Source organism: Macaca thibetana, chromosome 1 (assembly GCF_024542745.1).
Source record: "Macaca thibetana thibetana isolate TM-01 chromosome 1, ASM2454274v1, whole genome shotgun sequence".
NCBI lineage: Eukaryota > Metazoa > Chordata > Mammalia > Primates > Cercopithecidae > Macaca > Macaca thibetana.
The window spans coordinates 24858167-24881526 of NC_065578.1; the positions used below are offsets into that span (position 1 = coordinate 24858167).

At 46.7% G+C, this 23360-nt stretch overlaps 3 protein-coding genes and 1 pseudogene across 32 annotated transcripts in view; 1 reads left to right on the plus strand and 3 right to left on the minus strand.

Annotated features, from left to right (window-relative positions):
- The window catches only part of PAFAH2 (platelet activating factor acetylhydrolase 2), a 31162-nt gene extending 18903 nt beyond the window's left edge, over window positions 1-12259 (minus strand). Inside the window, exons 1-6 of the mRNA XM_050791946.1 lie at window positions 12128-12259; window positions 10842-10995; window positions 9320-9416; window positions 4652-4720; window positions 4138-4279; window positions 2556-2669 (exon numbers count right to left, since the gene is read on the minus strand). Coding sequence (XP_050647903.1) covers window positions 2556-2669; window positions 4138-4279; window positions 4652-4720; window positions 9320-9416; window positions 10842-10995; window positions 12128-12217 — 666 coding nt within the window. The 5' untranslated portion in view covers window positions 12218-12259. The remainder of the gene's footprint in view (window positions 1-2555; window positions 2670-4137; window positions 4280-4651; window positions 4721-9319; window positions 9417-10841; window positions 10996-12127) is intronic.
- The window catches only part of ZNF593 (zinc finger protein 593), a 391757-nt gene that overhangs the window by 191615 nt on the left and 176782 nt on the right, over window positions 1-23360 (plus strand). The gene's annotated exons all lie outside the window — the stretch shown is intronic.
- STMN1 (stathmin 1) overlaps window positions 1-23360 on the minus strand; it is a 168416-nt gene that overhangs the window by 81425 nt on the left and 63631 nt on the right. Inside the window, exon 1 of one of the 26 annotated variants that reach the window (XM_050792802.1) lies at window positions 12211-12228. The exons of 24 other annotated variants lie outside the window; for them this stretch is intronic. In XM_050792802.1, the coding sequence (XP_050648759.1) occupies window positions 12211-12222 (12 nt within the window). In that variant the 5' untranslated portion in view covers window positions 12223-12228. Of the gene's footprint in view, window positions 1-10864; window positions 10869-12210; window positions 12229-23360 lie in introns of those variants that run through there. One more of the 26 variants, XM_050792840.1, reaches the window with a different exon arrangement.
- LOC126955264 (eukaryotic translation initiation factor 2 subunit 3-like) lies at window positions 15923-20697 on the minus strand (annotated as a pseudogene).

Here is a 23360-nt window from a genome sequence, read left to right on the forward strand (position 1 = left end):
AGTGCAGTGGCGCGATCTCGGCTCACTGCAAGCTCCGCCTCCCGGGTTTACGCCATTCTCCTGCCTCAGCCTCCCGAGTAGCTGGGACTACAGGCGCCCGCCACTTCGCCCAGCTAGTTTTTTTGTATTTTTTAGTAGAGACGGGGTTTCACTGTGTTAGCCAGGATGGTCTCGATCTCCTGACCTCGTGATCCGCCCGTCTCGGCCTCCCAAAGTGCTGGGATTACAGGCTTGAGCCACCGCGCCCGGCCTTTTTGGGTTTTTTTTTGTTTTTTTTTTTGAGAGACGGAGTCTCGTGCCGTCTCCCAGGCTGGAGTGCAGTGGCTGCGATCTCGCTCACTGCAAGCTCCGCCTCCCGGGTTCACGCCATTCTCCTGCCTCAGCCTCCCGAGTAGCTGGGACTACAGGCGCCCGCCACTTCGCCCAGCTAGTTTTTTTGTATTTTTTAGTAGAGACGGGGTTTCACTGTGTTAGCCAGGATGGTCTCGATCTCCTGACCTTGTGATCCGCCTGTCTTGGCCTCCCAAAGTGCTGGGATTACAGGCTTGAGCCACCGCGCCTGGCCAGTATTTTTTTTTTGAGACAGTCGCGCTCTGTCATCAGGTTGGAGCGCAATGGTGCAATCTCAGCTCACTGCAACCTCCGATCCATGGGTTCAAGTGATTCTCCTGCCTCAGCCTCCTGAGTAGGCAGGACTATATGCCCAGCTAATTTTTGTATTTTTAGTAGAGACGGGGTTTCACCATGTTGGCCAGGATGGTCTCAATCTCTTGACCCTGTGATCTGCCCACCTCAGCCTCCCAAAATGCTGGGGTTACAGGTGTGAGCCACCGCACCTGGCCGTATTTTTTATATACATATATACACACACACACACACCATTCTTATTCACACAATACAATATGACATGGCTATTAAAAATCATGCAGTTGGGTGCAGTGGCTCACATCTGTAATCCCAACACTTTGTGAGGCCGAGGCAGGTGGATTGCCTGGGCCCAGGAGTTTGAGACCAGCCTGGGAAACATGGTGAAACCCCATCTCTACAAAATACAAAAAATTAGCTGGGCATGGTGGCGGGTGCCTGCAGTCCCAGCTACTTGGGAGACTGTGATAGCTACAGTGAGTGGTGATCACACCACTGTACTCCAGCCTCGGTGACAGAGTGAGGCCCTGTCTCAAAAATAAATAAATAAATAAAAATAAATAATAAAAGTCAAGCTATACAGGAGGATTGCTTAAGCCTAAGAGTTTGAGTCCAGCCTGGGCAGATAGCAAGATCTTGTCTCTAAAAAAATTTTTTTTAAATCATGCCATAGAAAAATATTAATTGGCATAAGAAGATACTAATACTGTCTTGCTAAATGAAAATAAGGCCACAAAACAGCTTGTATTAAATGATAACATAATTGTGTAAAAAATATATATATACATATTAATACATGTAAAAATAACTGGAAGGAAAAATATCAAAATATTGAAAAAGGTTTTTCATTTTTCTTCATGCTTTTGTGAAATTTCTTGGTTCTCTGAATAGAGCCTGAATGACTTTTGAAATTATGGACAAAAAAAGATTGGGTGGGGGTGGGGCATAAAGAATGTATCTTCATAAGCACCAAATTTCATGGCCAGGATGGTTTTATACCCTCCTGGGAGGGTTCTTGGGATTCCCTCAAAGGAAGGACTGAGCCTGCAGTGGACACAGAATGTTTGCTGCTCAGTAGCCTGAATCTTCTTCCCACCATCCATCTGGCCTTGTGGGCGTTCAATCATCTGACCCAGAAGTGGGAATGTAACCTAGGCAGGCCAATCGGAATACCCTCTCCCTCTGACACGGGACTAGCCCAGAGGGGCATAAGACCCACATAGGGTCACAGCTTTCCCAGATTAGTGGAAACTAAGACAGTCTCTTTTCTTTTTAAACCTGGAGCTGAGGCCGGGTGTGGTGGCTCACGCCTGTAATCCCAGCACTTTGGGAGGTCAAGATGGGCAGATCACCTGAGGTTAGGAGTTTGAAACCAGCCTGGCCAACATGGTGAAACTCTGTCTCTAGTAAAAACACAAAAATTATCCAGGTGTAGTGGTAGGCGCCTGTAATCCCAGTGACTTGGGAGGCTGAGGCAGGAGAATCGCTTGAACTCAGGAGGCGGAGGTTGCAGTAAGCCAAGATTGCGCCATTGCACTCCAGCCTGGGGACAAGAGCGAGACTTTGTCTCAAAAAAAAAAAAGCAAAAAACCTGGAGCTGTAAGTTGATGTGCAGGCTTGAACTGCTAGCAACCACCTTTCTTGCCTAAAGGAGACAGTCTGGTGAGAAAACCACATATACACAGAGAAACCGAGCCAGGAGAGGGGAGAGAAGAGTACCAGGGCTTTGATGATAATATCTGAGACCCTGGGTCTAACTACACTGGCCTAAAGTTGGCCTTTGGTCTTCTTGGTAGTTATATGAGCCAATCAATTCTCTTTTGGTTTATACCAGTTAGTTAGGTTTCTGTTACTTGTAACCGAGAAAGCCCTGAATACTGGGCTCTAGGTCATATCAATTGCTTTCATACCTTCAAAGTCATCAGATCCAAGCCACCAGGCAAAATGTTGAAGACAGTCTGCCCAGCAGTGACCTCTTGCAGGATCTTCAATACCCGTAAACACTCGCTTACCCGTTGATGCACCTGCAACAAAGACAGTCCCAGTGGGACTGGAACACTCCGCAACTGTCCAGCGAGAATCTCCCTCACATACAGAGCCAAGGAAGAATGCACAGATAGTCTGCCCACCCATGCCTCACCAAGCATCTTGGGCGCCACATCCTGAGAAAGGCTCAGCTACCTTGTAGCTCACATAAGCACTGCTCAACAGCATAACAGACTCAGCCCTGTTGTTCGGACTCTACCTACCTAACCCCAGGGCTGTCAGAAGGATCCAACGAGATGATGTACATGAAAGCATTTTAAAAACAAAAGGAATTAAGAGTGCTGTTATTAGCAATCCAGTACTGGATTCCACTGACCATTTACATCAGACATCTATTGTTTTTGTCTCCCAAGCACTTACGCCACTTCCTTCTCCCATTAACCCTGCCTTTTGAGGATGGCCTTCCCACCCCCAATCAAACAATGCATTTCTGGTGGGAACTTCCCATTTTGTTACTTCTCCCCAGGCCTGGAATCCCTCTCCAGGATTTTTCAAACTGCAGTTTGGCACCAGGGTAGGGGACTGAGGGATCAACTCAAACACAGTCCTATTCTCATAGGTGACAAAGCTGAACACACACAAGGTCAGAGCTGTCAAGAGCTATGGTTCTGACTGGGTGCCATGGCTCACACCTATAACTCCAGCACTTTGGGCGGCCACAGCGGGAGGAGAGCTTGAGCTTAGGAGTTTGAGACCAGCCTGGGAAACATAGCAAGACCCCATCTCTATTAAAAAAGAAAAATTGTGTGGTGGTGTGTACCTGTAGTCCTAGCTACTCGGGAGGCTGAGGTGGGAGGGTCACTTGAGCCTAGGAGATTGACATTGCTATTGAGCCATGGTGGTGCCACTGCACTCTAGCCTGGGTGATAGAGTAAGACTCTGTCTCAAAAAAATAAAAATTAAAACAAAGTAGCTGGGCATAGTGGTGCATGCCTGTAGTCCCAGCTACTCAAGATGCTGAGGTAGGAAGATCTCTTGAGCCCAGAAGATTGAGACTGCAGTGAGCCGTGATCATGCCACTGCACTCCAATCTGGGTGACAAAGCAAGACTCCGTCTCAAAAAAAAAAAAAACTTATGGTTCTAACTTTGGAAAGTAGGCAAGTTTGAAGATGAGACCCATCAACCAAGAGAGAGACAGAAATGAGGATGGAGAACAAATCCTGACGGCATTCGAGTCTGGTTCCAATTGTCCTACTCTTCCTCATATAAGTCTACTTATATGAGCCCATCATTCCGTTTTTTTGCCTAAGTAAATCTAAGTTGGGTTTCTGTCACAGCAATTGCAAGAGTCCTGATTAAAATCCTATGTATTTCCACTGATGTGGCAAACTCAGACCCACTATGACTGACATTTCAAAAGAGGGTTAACTAAAAGTCTTGCTATCAAATATAGTAGGGAGAGGACAGACTCATTAACTCTCCTTCCCCAACTGGCACAAACTTACCTGGGGATTCCGAACATGAAATTCCTTCTCCCCTTCCTCAACTCGACGGAAAGGGATCCATTCCTCCTCCAGCGACTCATTGGTGGGCTGGTTCTCTTCTGGGGCCTGCTTACAGAAATAGGTGGTTGCCGCTGACCGGTCCCTGAAATACACACATCATCAGAGAGAAACCAGAAAACATTCTTGAGCTTATTTTTCCCCTTTACCAAAGCCTCCCTTTCATCCAGAAGGCTCTAGATCACCCTTTGGCTAGTAGGGAAGGAGATCTGGGGCATGCATAGGAAAGTGGAAAAAATATGGATTTTAGAGACAGACCTGGGTTTGAATTCCAACTCAGCTGTGTCACTTTTGGCAAATTATTTAACATCTTTAAACCTTGGTTTTCTCTTCTTTAAAAGGGGTATAATGCTGGCTTGCATGGTTGTCGAAAGGGTTAGAAATAGTACATTGATAGGGGACTAGCCTCTATCCTAGCTCACTGCAGGCACTCAATCCATGACGGCTCATCCCTCACCTGTGCTCTGGCACAGCAACCACAAAGCCATGTGAGGCCAGCTCCATGCAGAAGGCTGAATACAAAGTCCTGGAGATTCAGAAAGGAACAAGGAAAAAGGATCAAAAGAACAGCCGAGTCTTCACCCTTATTCCAACCATGCTCTTCTAGCAGCCATCTTGTGGAACTACCATATCAACCTTAACTGTTTACCTCTGGCTTCCTTTCACTTGAGAGAGAAATAAACATTACCATATTTAAGTCATTATTACTTGGGAGTTTTCTGTTAAATACAACTTGCCCAATTTCTAATTGATACAGGGAGATCAGGTTCTTAAGTTCCTTTTCACCTTCTCCCGCTTTTCCAGGGAAGGCAATGAACTGGACTTCAGAGCCGGAGAGATTTCTTTTTTTTCTTTTTGAGACGGAGTCTCACTCTGTTGCCCAGGCTGGAGTACAATGGGACTATCTCGGCTCACTGCAACCTCCACTTCCCGGAGTCAAGTGATTCTCCTGCCTCAGCCTCCTGAGTAGCTGGAATTATAGGCGAGCGCCACCACACCCAGCTAATTTTTTTTTTTTTTTTTTTTTGTATTTTTAGTAGAGATGGGGTTTCACCATGTTGGTCAGGCTGGTCTCAAACTCCTGACCTCGTGATCCGCCCACCTCGGCCTCCCAAAATGCTGGGATTACAGGCATGAGTCACGGTGCCCGGCCAGCCAGAGAGATTTCTGATCCTTTCCCAGTTCAAACTGTCACCTTGGGCAAGTCTGCCTTCCAGAGCCTGTGTGCCCAGTTGAAAAATAGGCATCCCTGCCTGTGCACTTCACAGGGCTATGTGGGACTCAAATGAGACAATGGCACACTGAGAATGGTTAGGTATTTAACCGCACATATTCCTCCCTCGGATAGGAAACCATAGGTCCATGACCCATGGGCAGGATTTCAGAGCCTGAATTAACCACAGATGCAATGAGAGGAAACAATGTTCCTTATCCTCCCTTTCTTTTTCCTTGGAATTTCACTCTGGTTAATGAGAGTATTTATAACTGACTCGCCCAGGTCTAATGAAGTGTGAAGTCTCAATACAGATTCTTAGATCAAAAGGACCACCTCCAAAGTGCTCCTGTTGGCCTAGGAAGAAAAGGTTTCTTTGCTTCTTTTCCCTGCGAGACTATAATCTTCCTGAAGGTAGGAACTCTCTCGTCTTCACTACTGAATGCCCAGCCCTGGCACACAGCACGTACTCAATTTATTGAACAAGAAAGCAGCATCAAAAACCATCTACTTGGCCGGGCGCGGTGGCTCAAGCCTGTAATCCCAGCACTTTGGGAGGCCGAGACGGGCGGATCACGAGGTCAGGAGATCGAGACCATCCTGGCTAACACGGTGAAACCCCGTCTCTACTAAAAAATACAAAAAACTAGCCGGGTGAGGTGGCGGGCTCCTGTAGTCCCAGCTACTCGGGAGGCTGAGGCAGGAGAATGGCGTGAACCCGGGAGGCGGAGCTTGCAGTGAGCTGAGATCCGGCCACTGCACTCCAGCCTGGGCGACAGAGCGAGACTCCGTCTCAAAAAAAAAAAAAAAAAACACCTACTTGCCTTTCTAACCTCATCTCCATGTTTACTCTCCACTTTCTGCCATGGGCTACAGTTACGGGAGTCTTTGTTCCTGCTCCTCTAGCAGATGCAATTTCCTCGATTTGTTAATCTTGGTATGTCCCACCTTCCTCTCATGCCAACGGGCTGGCACAGAGCAGGTGCTCCACAGATGTCTGCTGAATGAATGAGAACCTAGCACAGTACAGCCCTTGTTTTCATTCAATAAATACTTATGGGTAAACAACTACTTTCCAGGCACCGTCCTAGAAGCCGGAGCAATAGAGGATAGATGTGGTCTCTGCCTTCAGAGGGCTTACAATCTAGTGAAGAAGACAGGCATTAAAGAATAATTACACAAGTAATTAATTCATTGCAATTATGTTAAATGCTGAGAAGTATAGATTGTCTTATGAAAGCACATTCTGGAAAAATTAACCTAATATAATATAGGTGTCAGGATGGGTGTTCCTAGGACAATGACATCCAAACTAAGATCTTAAAGGTAATCTGGAATTAGCAGGAAAAGACGGAAAGGGGGAAGAGGAAGAGAAGAGCAGAACAGTGAATAGTCCAGGCAAAAAGATCAGCCACAAAGCACAGCACAGATGAAGACAGCGAGGCAGGAAATAATGCAGTGCCTTTCAGTAAGTGAAAGAAGGCCATTTTGTCTGGAGAGCTACAGTGGGACAAATAGCAAGGAACAGGCCTAGAAACTTTGTCTTGGACCTACATCGAGGTAAGACCATGAAAAGAACTGAATTAAGTTCAAAGAGCTATTAATTTTTTTTCTTTTTTTCTTTTTTTTTTTTTGAGATGGAGTTTTGATCTTGTTGCCCAGGCTGGAGTGCAATGGCACAATCTCGGCTCACTGCAACCTCCATCTCCCAAGTTCAAGCAATTCTCCTGCCTCAGCCTCCCAAGTAGCTGGGATTACAGGTGTGTGCCACCACACCCGGCTAATTTTTTGTATTTTTAGTAGAGACAGGGTTTCACCACATTGGTCAGGTTAGTCTCGAACTCCCAACCTCAGGTGATCCACCTGCCTCGGCCTCCCAAAGTGCTGGGATTACAGGCATGGGCCACCATGCCCAGCCAAAAACTTTTAAGTGGGAAGACACATTCATTCATTCACTCAACAAATATTTATTGAGTACCTATTATATGCTGGGCACTGCTTTGAGTGCTAGAATGACAAGATCATATTTTGTTTTAAAATAGATCTCCCTGCCAGGCACGGTGGCTCACGCCTGTAATCCCAGAACTTTGGGAGGCCGAGGCGGGCGGATCACGAGGTCGGGAGATCGAAACCATCCTGGCTAACACGGTGAAACCTCGTCTCTACTAAAAATACAAAAAACTAGCTGGGCATGGTGGCAGGCGCCTGTAGTCCCAGCTACTCGGGAGGTTGAGGCAGGAGAATGGCGTGAACCTGGGAGGTGGAGCTTGCAGTGAGCTGAGATCACACTACTGCACTCCAGCCTGGGCGACAGAGCGAGACTCTGTCTCAAAAAAAAAAAAAAAAATAGATCTCCCTGCCGGGCGTGGTGGCTCATGCCTTTAATCCTAGTACTTTGGGAGGCTGAGGCAGATGGATTGCCTGAGGTCACGAGTTTAAGACTAGTCTGGCTAACATGGTGAAGCCCCGTCTCTACAAAAATTAGCCGGGCATGGTGGTGGGTGCCTATAATCCCAGTTACTCAGAGGCTGAGGCAGGAGAATCGCTTGAACCCAGAAGGCTGAGGTTGCAGTGAGCAGAGATCATGCCACTGCACGACTGGGCGTGATCAATGGCTCAAGCAATGCTCCTACCTCAGCAACTGAGGCGACTGAGTGAGACTCCGTCTCAGGGGAAAAAAAAAAAAAAAAAAAAATCCGTAGCTACAGTGTGGACAATGGTTTGGGGGCTAGGAGGCAAAAACAGATGCCTTTGAGATGTGCAACATTCTGGGACCTAAACTAGACATATATGTTGATGGATGAACAGACAGAGAGAAAATTCAAAAGCTTAAATAGGAACACATGTACTACAGTTATTAAACTATATAACATACCAAGGTGCAGAAATCAGAATTCATGGGAAGAATTCTAAATGAATAATGAAACTTAGGCCAAAGTTTCCCCAGGTCTGGTAAAAGAGATCCTACAGTTCACCACCATCATATCCCTCCACGTAGAGAAAGTGAGAGGAGAACCGACAAGGATGGGAACCTAGTAGGTGTCAATCGAACTGAATCCTCACAAACCGCTCTGTGGGAGCGGCATTCGTCTTTGACAGATGACGGAATCTAAGTTCAGAGAATTATACAACCTTCCCAGGCTCACATAGCACACAAAGGATGTGGCTGATATTTGCAAGTTAGGCTGCTGGCTCCACAAGTGCAGGGAGCAAGTCTGTCTTATTCACTACTACGCCAGTGCCACACACAGAGTGGACTCTCATGTTAAATAAATTACTCTTGGTGGGGCACAATGGCTCACGCCTATAATCTCAGCACTTTTGGGAGGCTGGGGCGGGAGGATGACTTGAGCTCAGGAATTCGAGATCAGCATGGGCAACACAGTGAGACCTCGTCTCTGCCAAAAAAAAAAAAAATTAAAAATAGCCAGGCATGGTGGTACATGCCAGCTACTTGGTGGCTGAGGCAGGAGCATTGCTTGAGCCCAGGAGGTTGAGGCTGCAGTGAGCTGTGATCACGCCACTACACTCCAGCCTGGGCAACAGAGTGAGACTCTGTCTGAAAAAATAAAAATAAAATAAATAAAAGATGCTCTGATCACAAAGCTCATGCTCCTTCTAGCATTTCTGGGCTATTATATAGGAGGAAAGCTAAAAGTGTATATTTATATAAATACTGGACCATGAGAAGTGAAGCATATGAAGGCTGCTGAAAGGCTCCACAAGGTGAAAAGGACTTGAAAAAGGCCTTCCGGAGAAGGTGAACCCAATGCTATGGGACAAAGCAGATGGGAGAGAAGACAGCTAGCAGATGGAAATGTCTTTTTTTTTTGCCCTTTGAAAATAAGCTAAGACTCAGCAGCTGTCACCAGGCAAGGAGTATGGCACGGTCTGGGGGAAAGAAGTTCTTACCTGAAGGCTCCTAGGCCATGGGAGAAGATGATCAAGGGGTATCCAGAGTCCTTTGTCTTAAAGGGGCCATTCCAGCTAACAGGCAGGCGACAAGATCCTAGCAGAGACATGGGCTATAGCATATCTGGCTGCCCCAAAGCTGTTATCCCAAGGGCAACCTGAGTATAGGTATGGGTGGGGACATGTGTTTCTCCCCTCTGGACAATCACCATTGGCCCCTGAGCAGCTCAGGGCAGTCAATCACCTATTTTTTTCTCCCTTTCTTCCATAGGAAGAGTGAACACAATAGAAAATGGGAAACTAAGCCAGGCGCGGTGGCTCATGCCTATATTTCCAGCACTTTGGGAGGCCAAGGTGGGTGGATCACAAGGGCAAGAGATCGAGACCAGCCTGGCCAAGCGAAATCCTGTCTCTACTAAAAATACAAAAATTAGCTGGGCGTGGTGGCGGGCTCCTATAATCCCAGCCACTTGGGAGGCTGAGGCAGGAGAATCACTTGAACCTGGGAGGCGGAGGTTGCAGTGAGCTGAGATTGTGCCATTGCACTCCAGCCTGGGTGACAAGAGCAAGATTCAATCTCACAAAAAAAAAAAAAAAAAAAAAAAAAGAAAGAAAGAAAGAAAACGGGAAGCGGCCGGGCGCGGTGGCTCAAGCCTGTAATCCCAGCACTTTGGGAGGCCAAGACGGGCGGATCACGAGGTCGGGAGATCGAGACCATCCTGGCTAACACGGGAAACCCTGTCTCTACGGAAAAATACAAAAAACTAGCCGGGCGAGGTGGCGGCGCCTGTAGTCCCAGCTACTCGGGAGGCTGAGGCAGGAGAATGGCGTGAACCCGGGAGGTGGAGCTTGCAGTGAGCTGAGATCCGGCCACTGTACTCCAGCCTGGGCGACAGAGCGAGACTCTGTCTCAAAAAAAAAAGAGAAAACGGGAAGCTAAGTCCAAAGTGGCAGTACTGAATTCCGGGGTAAACTGCTGAGATGCCAAGGCACTGGGTGGAATTCCTAGGTGTGGGGCCTTTGGGGGAAGTGGATGACTCAATGTTACCCTACTCAGAAGAGGGGTGACCGGAGGGAAAACTGCAGGAGACTGTATGCTCCTTGATAGTTAAGAACCTTTCTTTGATACACACAATAGCTGGCACAGAGTAGGAATTGATACATGAGGAATCGGTGCCATTTATAGAACACATTCTATGTCCCAAGCACTGCACTAGAGGCTTTACGTACATCCCGTACTACAAACCCCCAAAGGCAGGTATTTAGACAGGTTCAGTAACTTGCCCAAACCCCACGGCTAGTAAATTGTAAAGTCTGGATTTGAATCCAGGAAAGTCTAACTCAATCACCAAAGCTCTTTCATATGTAATTCTCTCCCAATTCTCCACACCACACTGGCTAATGGATGCCCCTTACAAAAGGCTGCACACTGTAGCCTATAAGGTACTGTGTCCACCTAGGGATCTCCCAGGAACAAAACCAAGCAACTGGGAAAGCATGCAGAGGTCAGGCCAGCCCTTACCCACAGCCAGGTTGAACAGCAAGCCCCCCCAGCGCTTATTGAACTGCAGGTACTCGGCCAGGCCAGTACAGTACTCATAGCGGGGAATCCACAGGGGCTGCTCCATGGTCTCCTCGGCCTTTTGGCAGGGGTAGAAGAGTCGAAAGAAGCTCCCCTGTAGGAAAGAAGAGAGCAGCTGCTCGGAGCAAGGAGTCCAGGCTAGATTTCCCAACAGCCACACTCAGCAGGTGTTTGGGGCACCAGCAAAACAGGGAACCTTAAGTTTCAATTAGCATACCTGAATTTTACATTCAGAAATCTGGAAAGAAGCAATTTGATTTTTAGAATACATGTAAAGCTTGTTATTTCAAATAGCCAACTGTATTTTGAATTACATTGTGGGAGGGGGCATCAAAAATATTTGAGTGTTTGGGACAATGAAAGATTTAAATCTGGCACTGAGCCTAAGCCTGGAGGAGCCCCAGGAGTTAGAGATTAGTTCTTGTGCTGAACAGGGTGGCCTTGGTAGCTCATCCAGGCCACTCTGCTAGGACGGCCCTTGGGAAGCAACAGCACACTCATTTCACATGGGAGTAGGTGAGGGGTTACTAGGAAGTGTGTGCCTCTCAAGGGACACAGGAAGTCCAAGGGCTAGCAGAGAAAGACCTAGGAACTAAGTCAGGCACAGTGGCTCACGCCTGTAATCCCAGCACTTTGGGAAGCCGAGGCAGGAGGGTCGCTTGAGGCCAGGAGTTAGACATCAGCCTGGGCAACATAGCAAGACCTCGTCTCTACTATATATACATATATATAAGTTAATTAATTAAAAAGTCCTAGGACCTGATAGAGGACCAGTCCAGAAGTCAAAGCAGGAAAGGAAAACATATCAAGGCAGGAGAGAAAAAAGGAAGCTGTCCCCCTACCCAGGTCAGGGAGTCCAAGGCCAAAGGCACACGCCCATGGCTCTTTCTCTCACACACTCGGATTCTGATATGATTAAAACCCTTCCAAGATCAGGCATCTGCCCTCAAGAAAGGTGAGAGGATCTGCGAGCTTCGTCTAAAGCTAGAGTCCCCCCTTTCCTCTAGGTGGAAAACGAACACATTATCTCTGTCTATTGGGATGTTTCTAATGTTTGGAAAGAGGAAGAAAAAGCTCAGGGAAGACAGAGCTGGGGGCTTGATAACCAAATCCAGACCCGCTCTGATTCAGCTTCCCCACCGTGGGAGTGCAGGATCAGACTTGTGATCAGTAAGTCACGGTGCTGGCAGAAGCAGTGCAAACGGAAGGGAGCTGGGGACACTTACCTGGAGATTCTGACCCTCCATCACATCCCCACAGCCTACGAGGTGGGGTCCTGTGACAGGTGGAAAGCCCACAGACTGGCTGACCCCCATTTCATCACCGGGTGAATCAAATGACTTGCCGGAGCTGAACTTGCTGGCTGGATGGGGGAATATAGAACAGCCGCTTGCTGGCTTCCTCTTGGCTTCCTGTTGCTGATACGTGTTATCTGCTACCCTGTCCGCCCCTCCTTAGCACCTCATCCTCCCTGCCGTCACTCACTGAATCTTGCACCTACTACTTTGCTACATTGCGTTTGCCAAGATTGGGGGTTGTTTTTTATTTATTTTGCTAGGGTGATGAGATGGCTGTGAAGAGGAAAGAGAGCCATCCATACTCCTCACAGCCCATTAACAAATGTTTATCCAGCAGCTACTATGTGCGCAGCACAGCAGTAACTGCTGCAGAGACTGTCACACAGACCTTGCTCTCCTGAGGCTAATAGTAACCACTAAGATCCATTATTTACAGTTAGCACTGTACTGACCTCTTTATAGACATTATAGACATCATTTCATTGTCTCAACAACTCTCTGAGGTAGGTACTTTTTTTTTTTTTTTTGAGACGGAGTCTGGCTCTGTTGCCCAGGCTGGAGTGCAGTGGCACGATCTCGGCTCACTGCAAGCTCCGCCTCCCGGGTTCACGCCATTCTCCTGCCTCAGCCTCCCGAGTAGCTGGGACTACAGGCGCCCACAACCGCGCCCGGCTAATTTTTTGTATTTTTAGTAGAGACGGGGTTTCACCGTGGTCTCGATCTCCTGACCTTGTGATCCGCCCACCTCGGGCTCCCAAAGTGCTGGGATTACAGGCGTGAGCCACCGCGCCCGGCTTTTTTTTTTTTTTTTTTTTTGAGACAGAGTCTTGCTCTGTTGCTAGGCTGGAGGGCAGTGGCATGATCTTAGCTTGCTGCAACCTCCGACTCCCTGGTTCAAGTGATTCTCCTGCCTCAGTCTCCTGAGTAGCTGGGATTACAGGCATGTGCCACCACGCCCAGCTAATTTTCTTTTTTATTTTTAGTAGAGACAGGGTTTCGGCATGTTGGCCAGGATGGTCTCGATCTCCTGACCTCATGATCTACCCACCTCGGCCTCCCAAAGTGCTGGGGTTACAGGCGTGAGTCACCGCGCCCGGCCTGAAGTAGGTACTATTAAGACCCTGTTTTGGCCGGGCGTGGTGGCTTACGCCTGTAATCCCAGCACTTTGGGAGGCTGAGGTGGGCAGAACACCTGAGGTCAGGAGTTGAAGACCAACCTGGCCAACATGGTGAAACCCCATCTCTACTAAAAATACAAAAATTAGCCGGGTGCAGTGGCAGGCACCTATAGTCCCAGCTACTCAGGAAGCTGAGGCAGGAGAATCCTTGAAGATGAGAGGCAGAGGTTGCAGTGAGCTGAAATCGTGCCACTGCACTCCAGTTTGGGTGACAGAGTGAGACCCTGTCTCAAAAAACAAACAAACAAAAAGACCCTGTTTTACAGATGAGGAAACTAAGGCATAAAGAGGTTGAATAACCTTCCCAAGTTACCCAATGGCAAACCCATCTCTGCCTAATCTGGAAGCTAAGTTCTTAACCATTACTGATCCTGCTCAGTGGGGGATTCAGTTATACATATGCAGTCACTGAACTAAGCTTTTTCTTAAAACTGTTTATTTTTTTGAGAGACAGGGTCTTGCTATGTTGTCCAGGCTGGTCTCAAACTCCCAGGCTCACACAATCCTCCTGCCTAGGCCTCCCAAGTAGCTGGGATTGCAGGTAGGAGCCACCACACCCAGCTTTAAACTACTGAATACAGGGTGGCACTTATGCTGGGCCTTTAAAGATGAGGAAGTTGAGAGGCAGGGGAGGAGGAAGAAAGTACATACAGAAAAAAACCTAAGAGGAAAAAGAGCAGAGGTAGAGAAAAGTATGATGTGGGCAGTAGATCAAACAGAAGCTTTCAGCACGACGGGCGTGCACGCTCCTGACTAGATAACATTCCTACGGCTCATCTGCTTCCTAAACTGGGGCCAGTGCTCCCCTCACCCTCTTCAATTTCATCATCTCCAACACCATCATCACCGTCACACTTACTCTGTGCCAGGAACTATGTTTAGTGCTTTTCATATATTATTTTATTTAATTCTTTCAACAGTCCTCTGAGATACATATTATTATCTCATTTTACAGATGAGGAAGTGGATGCTTGACAAAGGCAATTTACCCAATAACATACGGCAAGCAGAGCCAGAATTCAATCATGGGTAATGTGGTTGTAACATGAGAACATCAAACTTCCCAGTATCCCATGCCTTGTGATTTGGGTGGGGCTGACCCCTCTTAACCTCCAGAGTTGGAGCCTTAATTAACTGGAGCCAATCAGTCCTTCTTATTCTCTGGTCAGTATTTGGATGAAGAGTGGGCATATGGCATTATGCTGGTCCAACAGGAGTAAAGCTTGAGACTTTGATGGTTGAGGGGAGAAAAGTTCTTCCTTGTTTTGAACTAGTGTGATGTGCAGATGTCACCTGTCAAGTGGCCTTGAAGCACAGGATGAAGATACCCATGGTGGATGGCAAAACCGAGAGAATCACAGAGAAATAGAGGCCCATTTGTGAAGACATTAAGAATCCACAGATTAGACCATACCTGAAACCTGACCCACTCCTAGACTTTCTAATTATATAAGTCAGTAAGTTCCCTTTCTTGTTTAAACCAACTGAAGTTAGATTTCTTTTGGTTGCAACCAAAAGCATCTAAATGGATACACACTGCATCTGGGGTCCACATGTTCATGATTAAATTATTCTGCTTCTTTTAAGATGCTCTGGGAGAGATTCGGGAGTTCCAGTCAAAGCATATCTGGGTAAGAAGAGACCTAAGAGAGCATTTCTGTCAATCCTCCCCACAGTTGTCTTCCCCTTCTCTCAGTACATACACGTGCTTTACCAGGGAAGACACCAAGGTCCAGAGAGATTAAGTGAGCTGCTCAGAGTCACAAGCAGAACGATGGTAACACCACACAGTCTCCTGGTTGTCAGCTGCCACTTCTCTGGTCTTAATAATCCTAACATCATTCTATTTAACTTTGAAAGATAAGAAATTATTTTCTTTCTACTACAGATAGCGTCTTCTTTTTGTTTCTCTTTAGCAAATTTAAAAAACAAACCCAAATCTTTTGAAAGAGAAACTCAGCTCCTGATGTCAGTGGGTTGTTCAGCCAGAGTGAAGGGGGATGAGTTCTGCTTAGCCTCAGACCCCGACCTTTCCCCATCGCTTGTTGTTGAGGTCTACACATGGAAGACCTACTGCTGGGGCCACAAGACACATGTCACTCACATGACAATGAACCAGCTGCAAGTTCAACTGTCATAAAAGAGAGGCAGATAAAAGACCACAGGAGTTCTGAGAAGAAACAGTGCTCCTTTAGCTTGGAAGTAGAGAGCAGGGGAAGATGGGAAAGGCTCTTTCAAGCAGGAGAGAGCGAGCAAAAGCACGGTAAGAAGGAAGCTTGTGTGAGAAACAATGCAAGGTGAGAAGAGAAAGTTGTGACCAGATTTGGGGAGGAGCAGTACCTCAAGTGCTAAGCTAAAAAGTTGTTTCTCTTTAGCATTTCCGTTTCTCTGGAAATGAGGTCATGTCCATGAGAGATAATCTGAAAGAACCACATTGGAGGCCCAGCTCGCTTGGTGCCTAGCTTTTTTTTTTTTTTTTTTTTTTGCTTTCTAACATCTTTTACTTCTTGACCTTTCGAAACATCCAAAAATTAGTATTATAATCTATGCCACAATCTTAACAGTTAAGAAAAAACATAAAATGAAGGCCTAGAAAGATCTTTGTTACTCATCTAGAATTATTTGGTATAACAGTATTTTCCAATGGAGGAAGACTATTGGATTTCAGGCAACATAAAATATGGGGCCAAAGAAAAGGGAGAAGGTCTTCAAGGAGAATTTGTGCCTTTAAGTTTTTACTGGTACAACAGTCCTTCAGCCTGGAGGTACTCAAAGACAAATCATGAAACAGAAAAAAAACTTTATTTCAAGCAGGTTCAGTGATATATGTGTGTGCTACAGCAAAGGCTGCGGTTGTGGCTAAGTTTTATTTCAAACTGTATGATGTGGGCTGGGCAAGGTGGCTCACGCCTGTAATCCCAGCACTTTGTGAGGCCGAGGTGGGCTGATCACCCTGAGGTCAGAAGAGACTGGCCTGGCCAACATGCCAAAACCCTGTCTCTACTAATAATACAAAAATTAGCTAGGTGTGGTGGCGCACACCTGTAATCTCAGCTACTCGGGAGGCTGAGGCAGAAGAATCACTTGAACCCGGGAGGCGGAGGTTGCAGATCACGCCACTGCACTCCAGCCTGGGTGACAGAGCCAGACTCAAAAACAAAACAAAATAAACAAAAAAACCAAAACTGCATTATGTATAATTTTGACATTACGTGGGAATGCTTAACTTCTGCCAAAATGTAGATTCAATCCAACATTATGCCAATTTTTATACTGATTGTAGTCTCTAAGTTTTCATAATCAAAAAAAAAAAAAAAAAGAGAATAACGTTACAGTTACCTACTAAGGAAACGAACTGTGAAATCAATTCCCCAATATTGCTTTGAAAATAAAACCCTTGGTTGTTAAGAGAAATTCCAACTTCCAACTCCATCCAAATGTATTATTTAACCGGTATTCTTCAGTCATCATCTACTGTTGGCTTGATTGTCACTCCTCTTATCTGACCCCAACCAATTAAACGCCAGTGTTTTTCAACTCTTCGGCTAAGGGCAATTTTTTCTCCTACCTCTGTGCACACTGGATTGGTCAAAACAATTTTACCCAAATCGGCCTTGACAGCACTAACTCTACCTCCTGTCAACAGGGATCCTATGTTCACCATGAGCACTTCATTCTTAGACAGCTTTTGAACCTTTGCTGCTTTCTTGTCTCCTTCAGTGCATACACCTAGAAGCCGTCTAAGCAGGAAATAGGAAATTTCCAATTCTGTGAATATCTCAGGTAAAGCTCTGACTGTACCAAGTACTTGCCCCACCATTCTGTCAGCCCGGCACAAAGTGGGGTCAATTTTTGTTCCAACTCCAGTAAGACCGCCTGGAGCAGCATATTACAGATCATTATGCTCTGCAAAAAGTGATACAATTTTGGAAAAGATTGGTTTACACATGAGTTTTCCTTCACTATCTTTGGAAACAATACCAGGTCTTACTTCTATCTCCTGGCCCACCGTTAATACTCCTTTTAGGATACTACCACCAGCTACACCTCCGTTAAGGTCATCAACTTCACAGCCAGGTTTGTCGACATCAAAAGATTTAATAACAATAAGCCCGGGCTCTGAAGTAAAGTCTCTTGGGGATACTGGAATTTTCTTTACTATGTACTCACAAACAACTTCAATATTGTATTTCAGCTGAGCCAAAATTGGAATAATGGGAGCTAACTCTGCTACTGTACCTTAGACAAATGCAAGGATCTGCTCGTATTGTTCTTTAGCCTGACTTTCTTTTACCAAATCAATTTTATTTTGTAGAATCAAAATACGCTTCAGTTTCATGGTCTCTATAGCAGCCAGGTGTTCAGACGTCTGAGGCTGAGGACAAGAGTCATTACCAGCTATCAACAGAAAAGCTGCATCCATCACTGCTGCACCATTCAGCATAGTAGCCATCAAAACATCGTGGCCAGGACAGTCAACAAAGGAAACATGTCTGACTGATTTGAAGTTCCCTTTTGTCCCTGCAATATCTGTAGGAAACTCATCAGGTGTACTGCTCCCACAAGATCTATAACATCCTGGCCGAGGGCAACTTGGGTCACCAAGTTTATAAATCTTAGTGTTAGCATATTACAATCCAAGCTTGATTGTAATATTTCTTTCTAGTTCATTTTTGAACCTGACGGTGTGAACTCCAGAAATAGCTTTGACGACTGTGGATTTCCCATGAGCTACATGACCAATTGTACCTATATTAATTGTGGCTTGTCTGCTGATAACTTCGTGTGAAAGTGGCGTCAACTTGGTAACATCCAACGTGGTGAGATCCTGACGCGAAAGATGCGGCTGCCCCAGAGTCACTCCAGCTTCTCCGCCCGCCATGTTGCCAGACTTTTTTTTTTTTTTTTTTTTTTTTGAGACAGGGTCTTGCTCCGGCTCCCAGGCTGGAGTGCGTGGCTCACTGTGGCCTCACCCTCCCAGCTCAAGTGATCCTCCCACCTCAGCCTCCTGGGTGGCTGGGACTATAGGCACTTGCCACCACGACCGGCTAATTTTTGTATTTATTTGTAGAGATGGAGTTTCATCATGTTGCCCAGACTGGTCTCAACCTCTTGGGCTCAAGCGAATCCTTACGCCTTAGCCTCCCAAAATGACTGGGATTACAGGAGTGAGCCACCGTGCCAGCCCTGCCTAGCTTTCTTATCTTATGCAAGTTATCTGATCATTCTAAGCTTGATTCCCCATCTGTACAATGGGAACACTATCTATCCTCACAGGGTTGCTATGGAAATAAAATGAAATAATGCATTCAAAGCACCTGGTGTGGTACCTGACTCTTAGGAAGCATCCAAGAAACGTGTTGATTGAGTGAAAAGTAGAAACACTAGGATTTGGCCAGAGTGAATCTGGAGAGTCAAGAGCCAATAAGTCAGCTTTTAAGATTGGAGAACCAGGACAATAGTCCTTAAGCTTCTTATGGAAAGAGATTTTTGTCTCACCCTGCATAGAGAACAGCACCTGGGACAGGAATCAGGATAAGGGGACTTGGAAATGGCCAAAACAGAAGAGAGCAGAACTCTCTGTGCTCCTGGAAAGTTTCTGGGAGGATCATCAACTAAATTGTTTAGAAATAAAAACTACAGAAGCTAATTGGCCAGAGTGAAGCTAACATGCAAATGAATCTTTGTTTCCTAGGCTCACATTGACTGATGTCCAAATAGGATAGAGAGATGGAAAAATCCAATCTGACTTGCAAATTTTGCCAAAGAGACTTTCACACAAAGCATCCAGTCATTTTTAATAAAAGTCATGGAATTTTCCAAGGAAATCAGTCTATGTGTCTCTACCTTCTTTTGCTCACTGTCTAAATGGTTCATGGTGGTGCCTGTCCAGAAGCCTCTCCATCCAGTGAGGCCCAGTGAAATCTCTAGTCCTCTGTGAAGCTTTCCCATGTCCTTCCAACCTTTCCTCCTCTCATCGCTGATCACTGTCCACATCTGTTATCTGGTAACCAATCTTAGGCTACCTTAGGGCAGCTCTTGGATTAACACCTATTCTAGCAGTTTTCAATCAGTGACTTGCCTGCAACAGTGGTCCCTGGAGAATCTAGATCTTAGGTTCCTGAACCTATTGTCACAATCACCTGGGAAGCTTTAAAAAATGTGTATTCTGGGGCCCCTATTTCTGAGGATCAATTCGTTTGTAAAAGCTTCCCAGGTGTTTCTAATCAGCCAAGTTTGAGAACCTCTGGTCTGGACTTTGATTAGAAATGTCTCTGGATGAATTTTTCTTTCATTCAGACATGTATGCATGCAGCAGGCGCTTACTGAGTGTATACTGTGTTCCGGTCCACCATTTTCACGACTACGATTTCACTTGGTATAATCCCCAAGGCCACCCAGAAGCATGTTCCTATCACTAGACTTAATGTAGTGCCCTGCATACAGCTGGTCTCAATAATTAATTTATCCAATGAATACTATTTAATTTTTGGCACACTTATGCCTCACCTCTTCAGATCTACTCCAGGAGTAAAGACTGGATTTTATATACTTTTCTAGGCCAAACTGTTTATCTGCATGCTTTCCCCACATAGTTGGGACTCAACAAATGTTCCTTCATTTGGCTTTGATTTAAACACATCTCAAATCTTCTTTAATCTTTGTTTTTGATCTAAAAATAAGGCTATATGGTATAATGGGGGAAACAGGTTTTGATGACTCTGAATTCTACCCGTCACTTATTAGCTATGTGATCTTGAACAAGTTCCTCAAACTCTAAGCTTCTGATAATTTATTCTCACAACAGAAATAATAACTACAGCCAGACACGGTGGCTCATGCCCATAATCCCAGCACTTTGGGAGATCAAGTGGGAAGGACTGCTTGAGCCCAGGAGTTCAAGACCAGCCTGGGCAACATGGCAAAATCCTGTCTCTACAAAAAATTAAAAAAAGAAAAAAATTAGCTGGATGTGGTGGCATGCAACTGTAGTCCCAGTTACTCAGGAGGCTGAGGTAGGAGGATTGCTGGAGCTGGAGGCCACAGTAAGCCAAGATTGTGCCACTGCACTTCAGCCCAGGTGACAGAACGAGGCCCTGTCTCAAAAAGAAATAGTAACTAAGGGCTGGGTGCAGTGGCTCACACCTGTAATCCCAGCACTTTGGGAGGCCAAGGCAGGCGGATCACCAGGTCAGGAGATCGAGACCATCCTGGCTAACGTGGTGGAACCCTGTCTCTACTAAAAAAAATACAAAAAATTACCCGGGAGTGGTGGTGGGCGCCTGTAGTCCCAGCTACTTGGGAGGCTGAGGCAGGAGAGTGGCATGAACCCGGGAGGTGGAGCTTGCAGTGAGCCAAGATCACGCCACTGCACTCTAGCCTGGGCGACAGAGAGAGACTCTGTCTCAAAAAAAAAAAAAAAAAAAAGAGAAATAGTAACTGCTCATGAGATTGTTGATGAGGATTAAATAATACATGTAAAGCATTCAATGGATAGAAGGTACTATAACCATAGGAGGCAACTATAATTATTTTAACTGCATGGCCTCTCAAGTTCCTTATATGTAAAATGGATACTTCGTAAGTGAAAATATTGCCTAGGGCCTGGTGCATTTTGAGTGCTTATAAAATGTTAGGAATTAATTAACAATGCTATGTCTCTCTTTCCTAGTCAAGGTCTCTCATTTTTCCTGGATTAAGCCTTTTGGCAAAACAGATTCTTTCCCAGCAGCCTTTTCAGGCCTCAGACACCCCTACCAAAGCCAGTGGCTACTGAACAGGCCCAGAAGAGCCCAGAGGGAATGGATGGGGCTTAGGTTGCAGCTGTCCTCTCCTGCTGGGGCCCTGTTTCTGGTGAACAGAGGACTGCTGCTCTGCCAGCTGTGTGACCCTTTCATCAGTGGATATTTCAAGATACAGTCCAAGATAAGCACTTCTCTGGTGCTTCCTTTCAGATAAAGCTCTCTGAAGACTAAAAGCTCATTGGCCTGACCTTTGGTCTCTGGAGGAAGTGAGGAAATATCATCTAGCTGGTAGATAATGAAGACACCAAGCACTCGAGGGATGGGTTTGAGCAACAAGGTGGCAGAGCTAGAGAAGAGCCCTGATAAGAGTGTTTCAGAGCATTAATAATTGTGATAAAAATAATCTGTCTCTAGTGAGGGTCTTACAGTTTACAAGGCATCTTCACACATACTAGCTTGTTGGCTCCTCAACACTCCTCACCTGAGACTGACGGAGAAACAGTCATCTCCGTTTTAGAGAGGAAGAAACTGAGTCCCGAGGGCAGGAGGCAGAGCTGCCCTAGAACCGGGTGTGCTTACTTCGAGTCCAGGGTAATCGCGGATCGGAAAGAAGGAATGAGGGCCCTTCTTCCGCCGCCGTGAAAAACAGAAAATTGAGAGTAAAAGTAAAGTACACAAAGGGTGGAGGAGCATAAAGAAGCCCGGGGAGGCCGAGCGCGGTGGCTCACGCCTGTAATCCCAGCACTCTGGGAGGTCGAGGCTGGCGGATCACGAGGTCAGGAGAACGAGACCATCCTGGCTAACACAGTGAAACCCCGTTTCTACTAAAAATACAAAAAATTAGCCGGGCGTAGTGGCGGGCGCTTGTAGTCCCAGCTACTTGGGAGGCTGAGGCAGGAGAATGGTGTGAACCCGGGAGGCGGAGCTTGCAGTGAGCCGAGATCGCGCCACTGCACTCCAGCCTGGGCGACACAGCGAGACTCTGTCTCAAAAAAAAAAAAAAAAAAAAAGCCCACGGTTCAGGGAGGTGAGGCTGCAGGGTCAGGGTAGGGCCGAGGAATTAGGGTAGAGCTGTGGGGTCCAAGGTGGGGCTGCGGGGGCTGGGTCCTGGGACAGGAGCTCAGTGGGGATTCCAGGGGCGCTGGCCGTTAAAAGTGCGAGGCGACCGTAGCAGGGTCAAGAGGGTGGGTGGCTACAGGTGTCTGAATAGGAAACGTAAAGGACGAAGATTAATATGCAATTCCTACGATTGAGAGACGCCGAGGCCCCAAACCGGGCCAGAATACGAAAGTCTGCAGGGAGCTCAATTAACATAATGGTTTTTTCTTCAATCAAACTTACCCAGTCCAGCTGATTCCTCAGAAGCAGCCCCAGACGTTTAACTCGACGGAAATGAGAAACGGCCCAGGAACCCGTGGCCCTTTGGTCGTTGTAGTTTCCAGGGCTCAACATGGACACTTGGAAGCACTTCCGTTCCTCAACCTAGAACTACAACTCCCGATGTGCAGTGGACGAGATTGCGCATTACAACCCTAAGACTACAACTCCCAGAGTTCTACGCGACCTCCCCGCTCCGCGTGGTCGTGCGAAACCGCCTAAGGCCCGGGATGCGGTGTGATTCCTCCCCCTGGTGGCCTGAAGAGGAGCCGCCGCGATTTCTGCTCTGGAGCGGAGGGTTTTACTTGTAGTCCCGTGCGTAACCCTCCGCCTCACCCTCCTCAAATAGTCCTCAGGCGTGCCTAGACATGGCCCCAGCTTCGCTTTATTCTCAAGGAGGTGGGAGGAGGTCGGCGTTTGTTTTGTGTCTTCTGCACACTTTGTTTCCTGGAAGAATAACAGACTGATCGTTCAAATTAAGGGGACATTCCCTACCAGCCTGCACCTGTTGACACCTGTGATTTTCTATTGTCCTCAAAAGACTCCCTGCCCGAGAAAGGGGAGGAACCCGAGTGATCTGTTGGGCCGCAACCACCCCACATTACTGTCTTTTGCTGGTTCTTAGCGACACTGATGGACAAGATACCGCCCCTAGCCTCAACAGAATCACAGTCTAGCAGAGAATGCAGCCCAGTGAATAATGACAGCACAGAGTCGTGATCTCATGGGGAGACACAGCAAGCGTGGGAGCCTTGAAAAGGGGCCTCTGGCCAGGCTTGGGGGAAAGGGGCGGTGTCTGCAAGGCTTCTTAGAGGGAGGAATGTTAACATTGAGACCCGATATAAGGAAAGAACGTAGCCA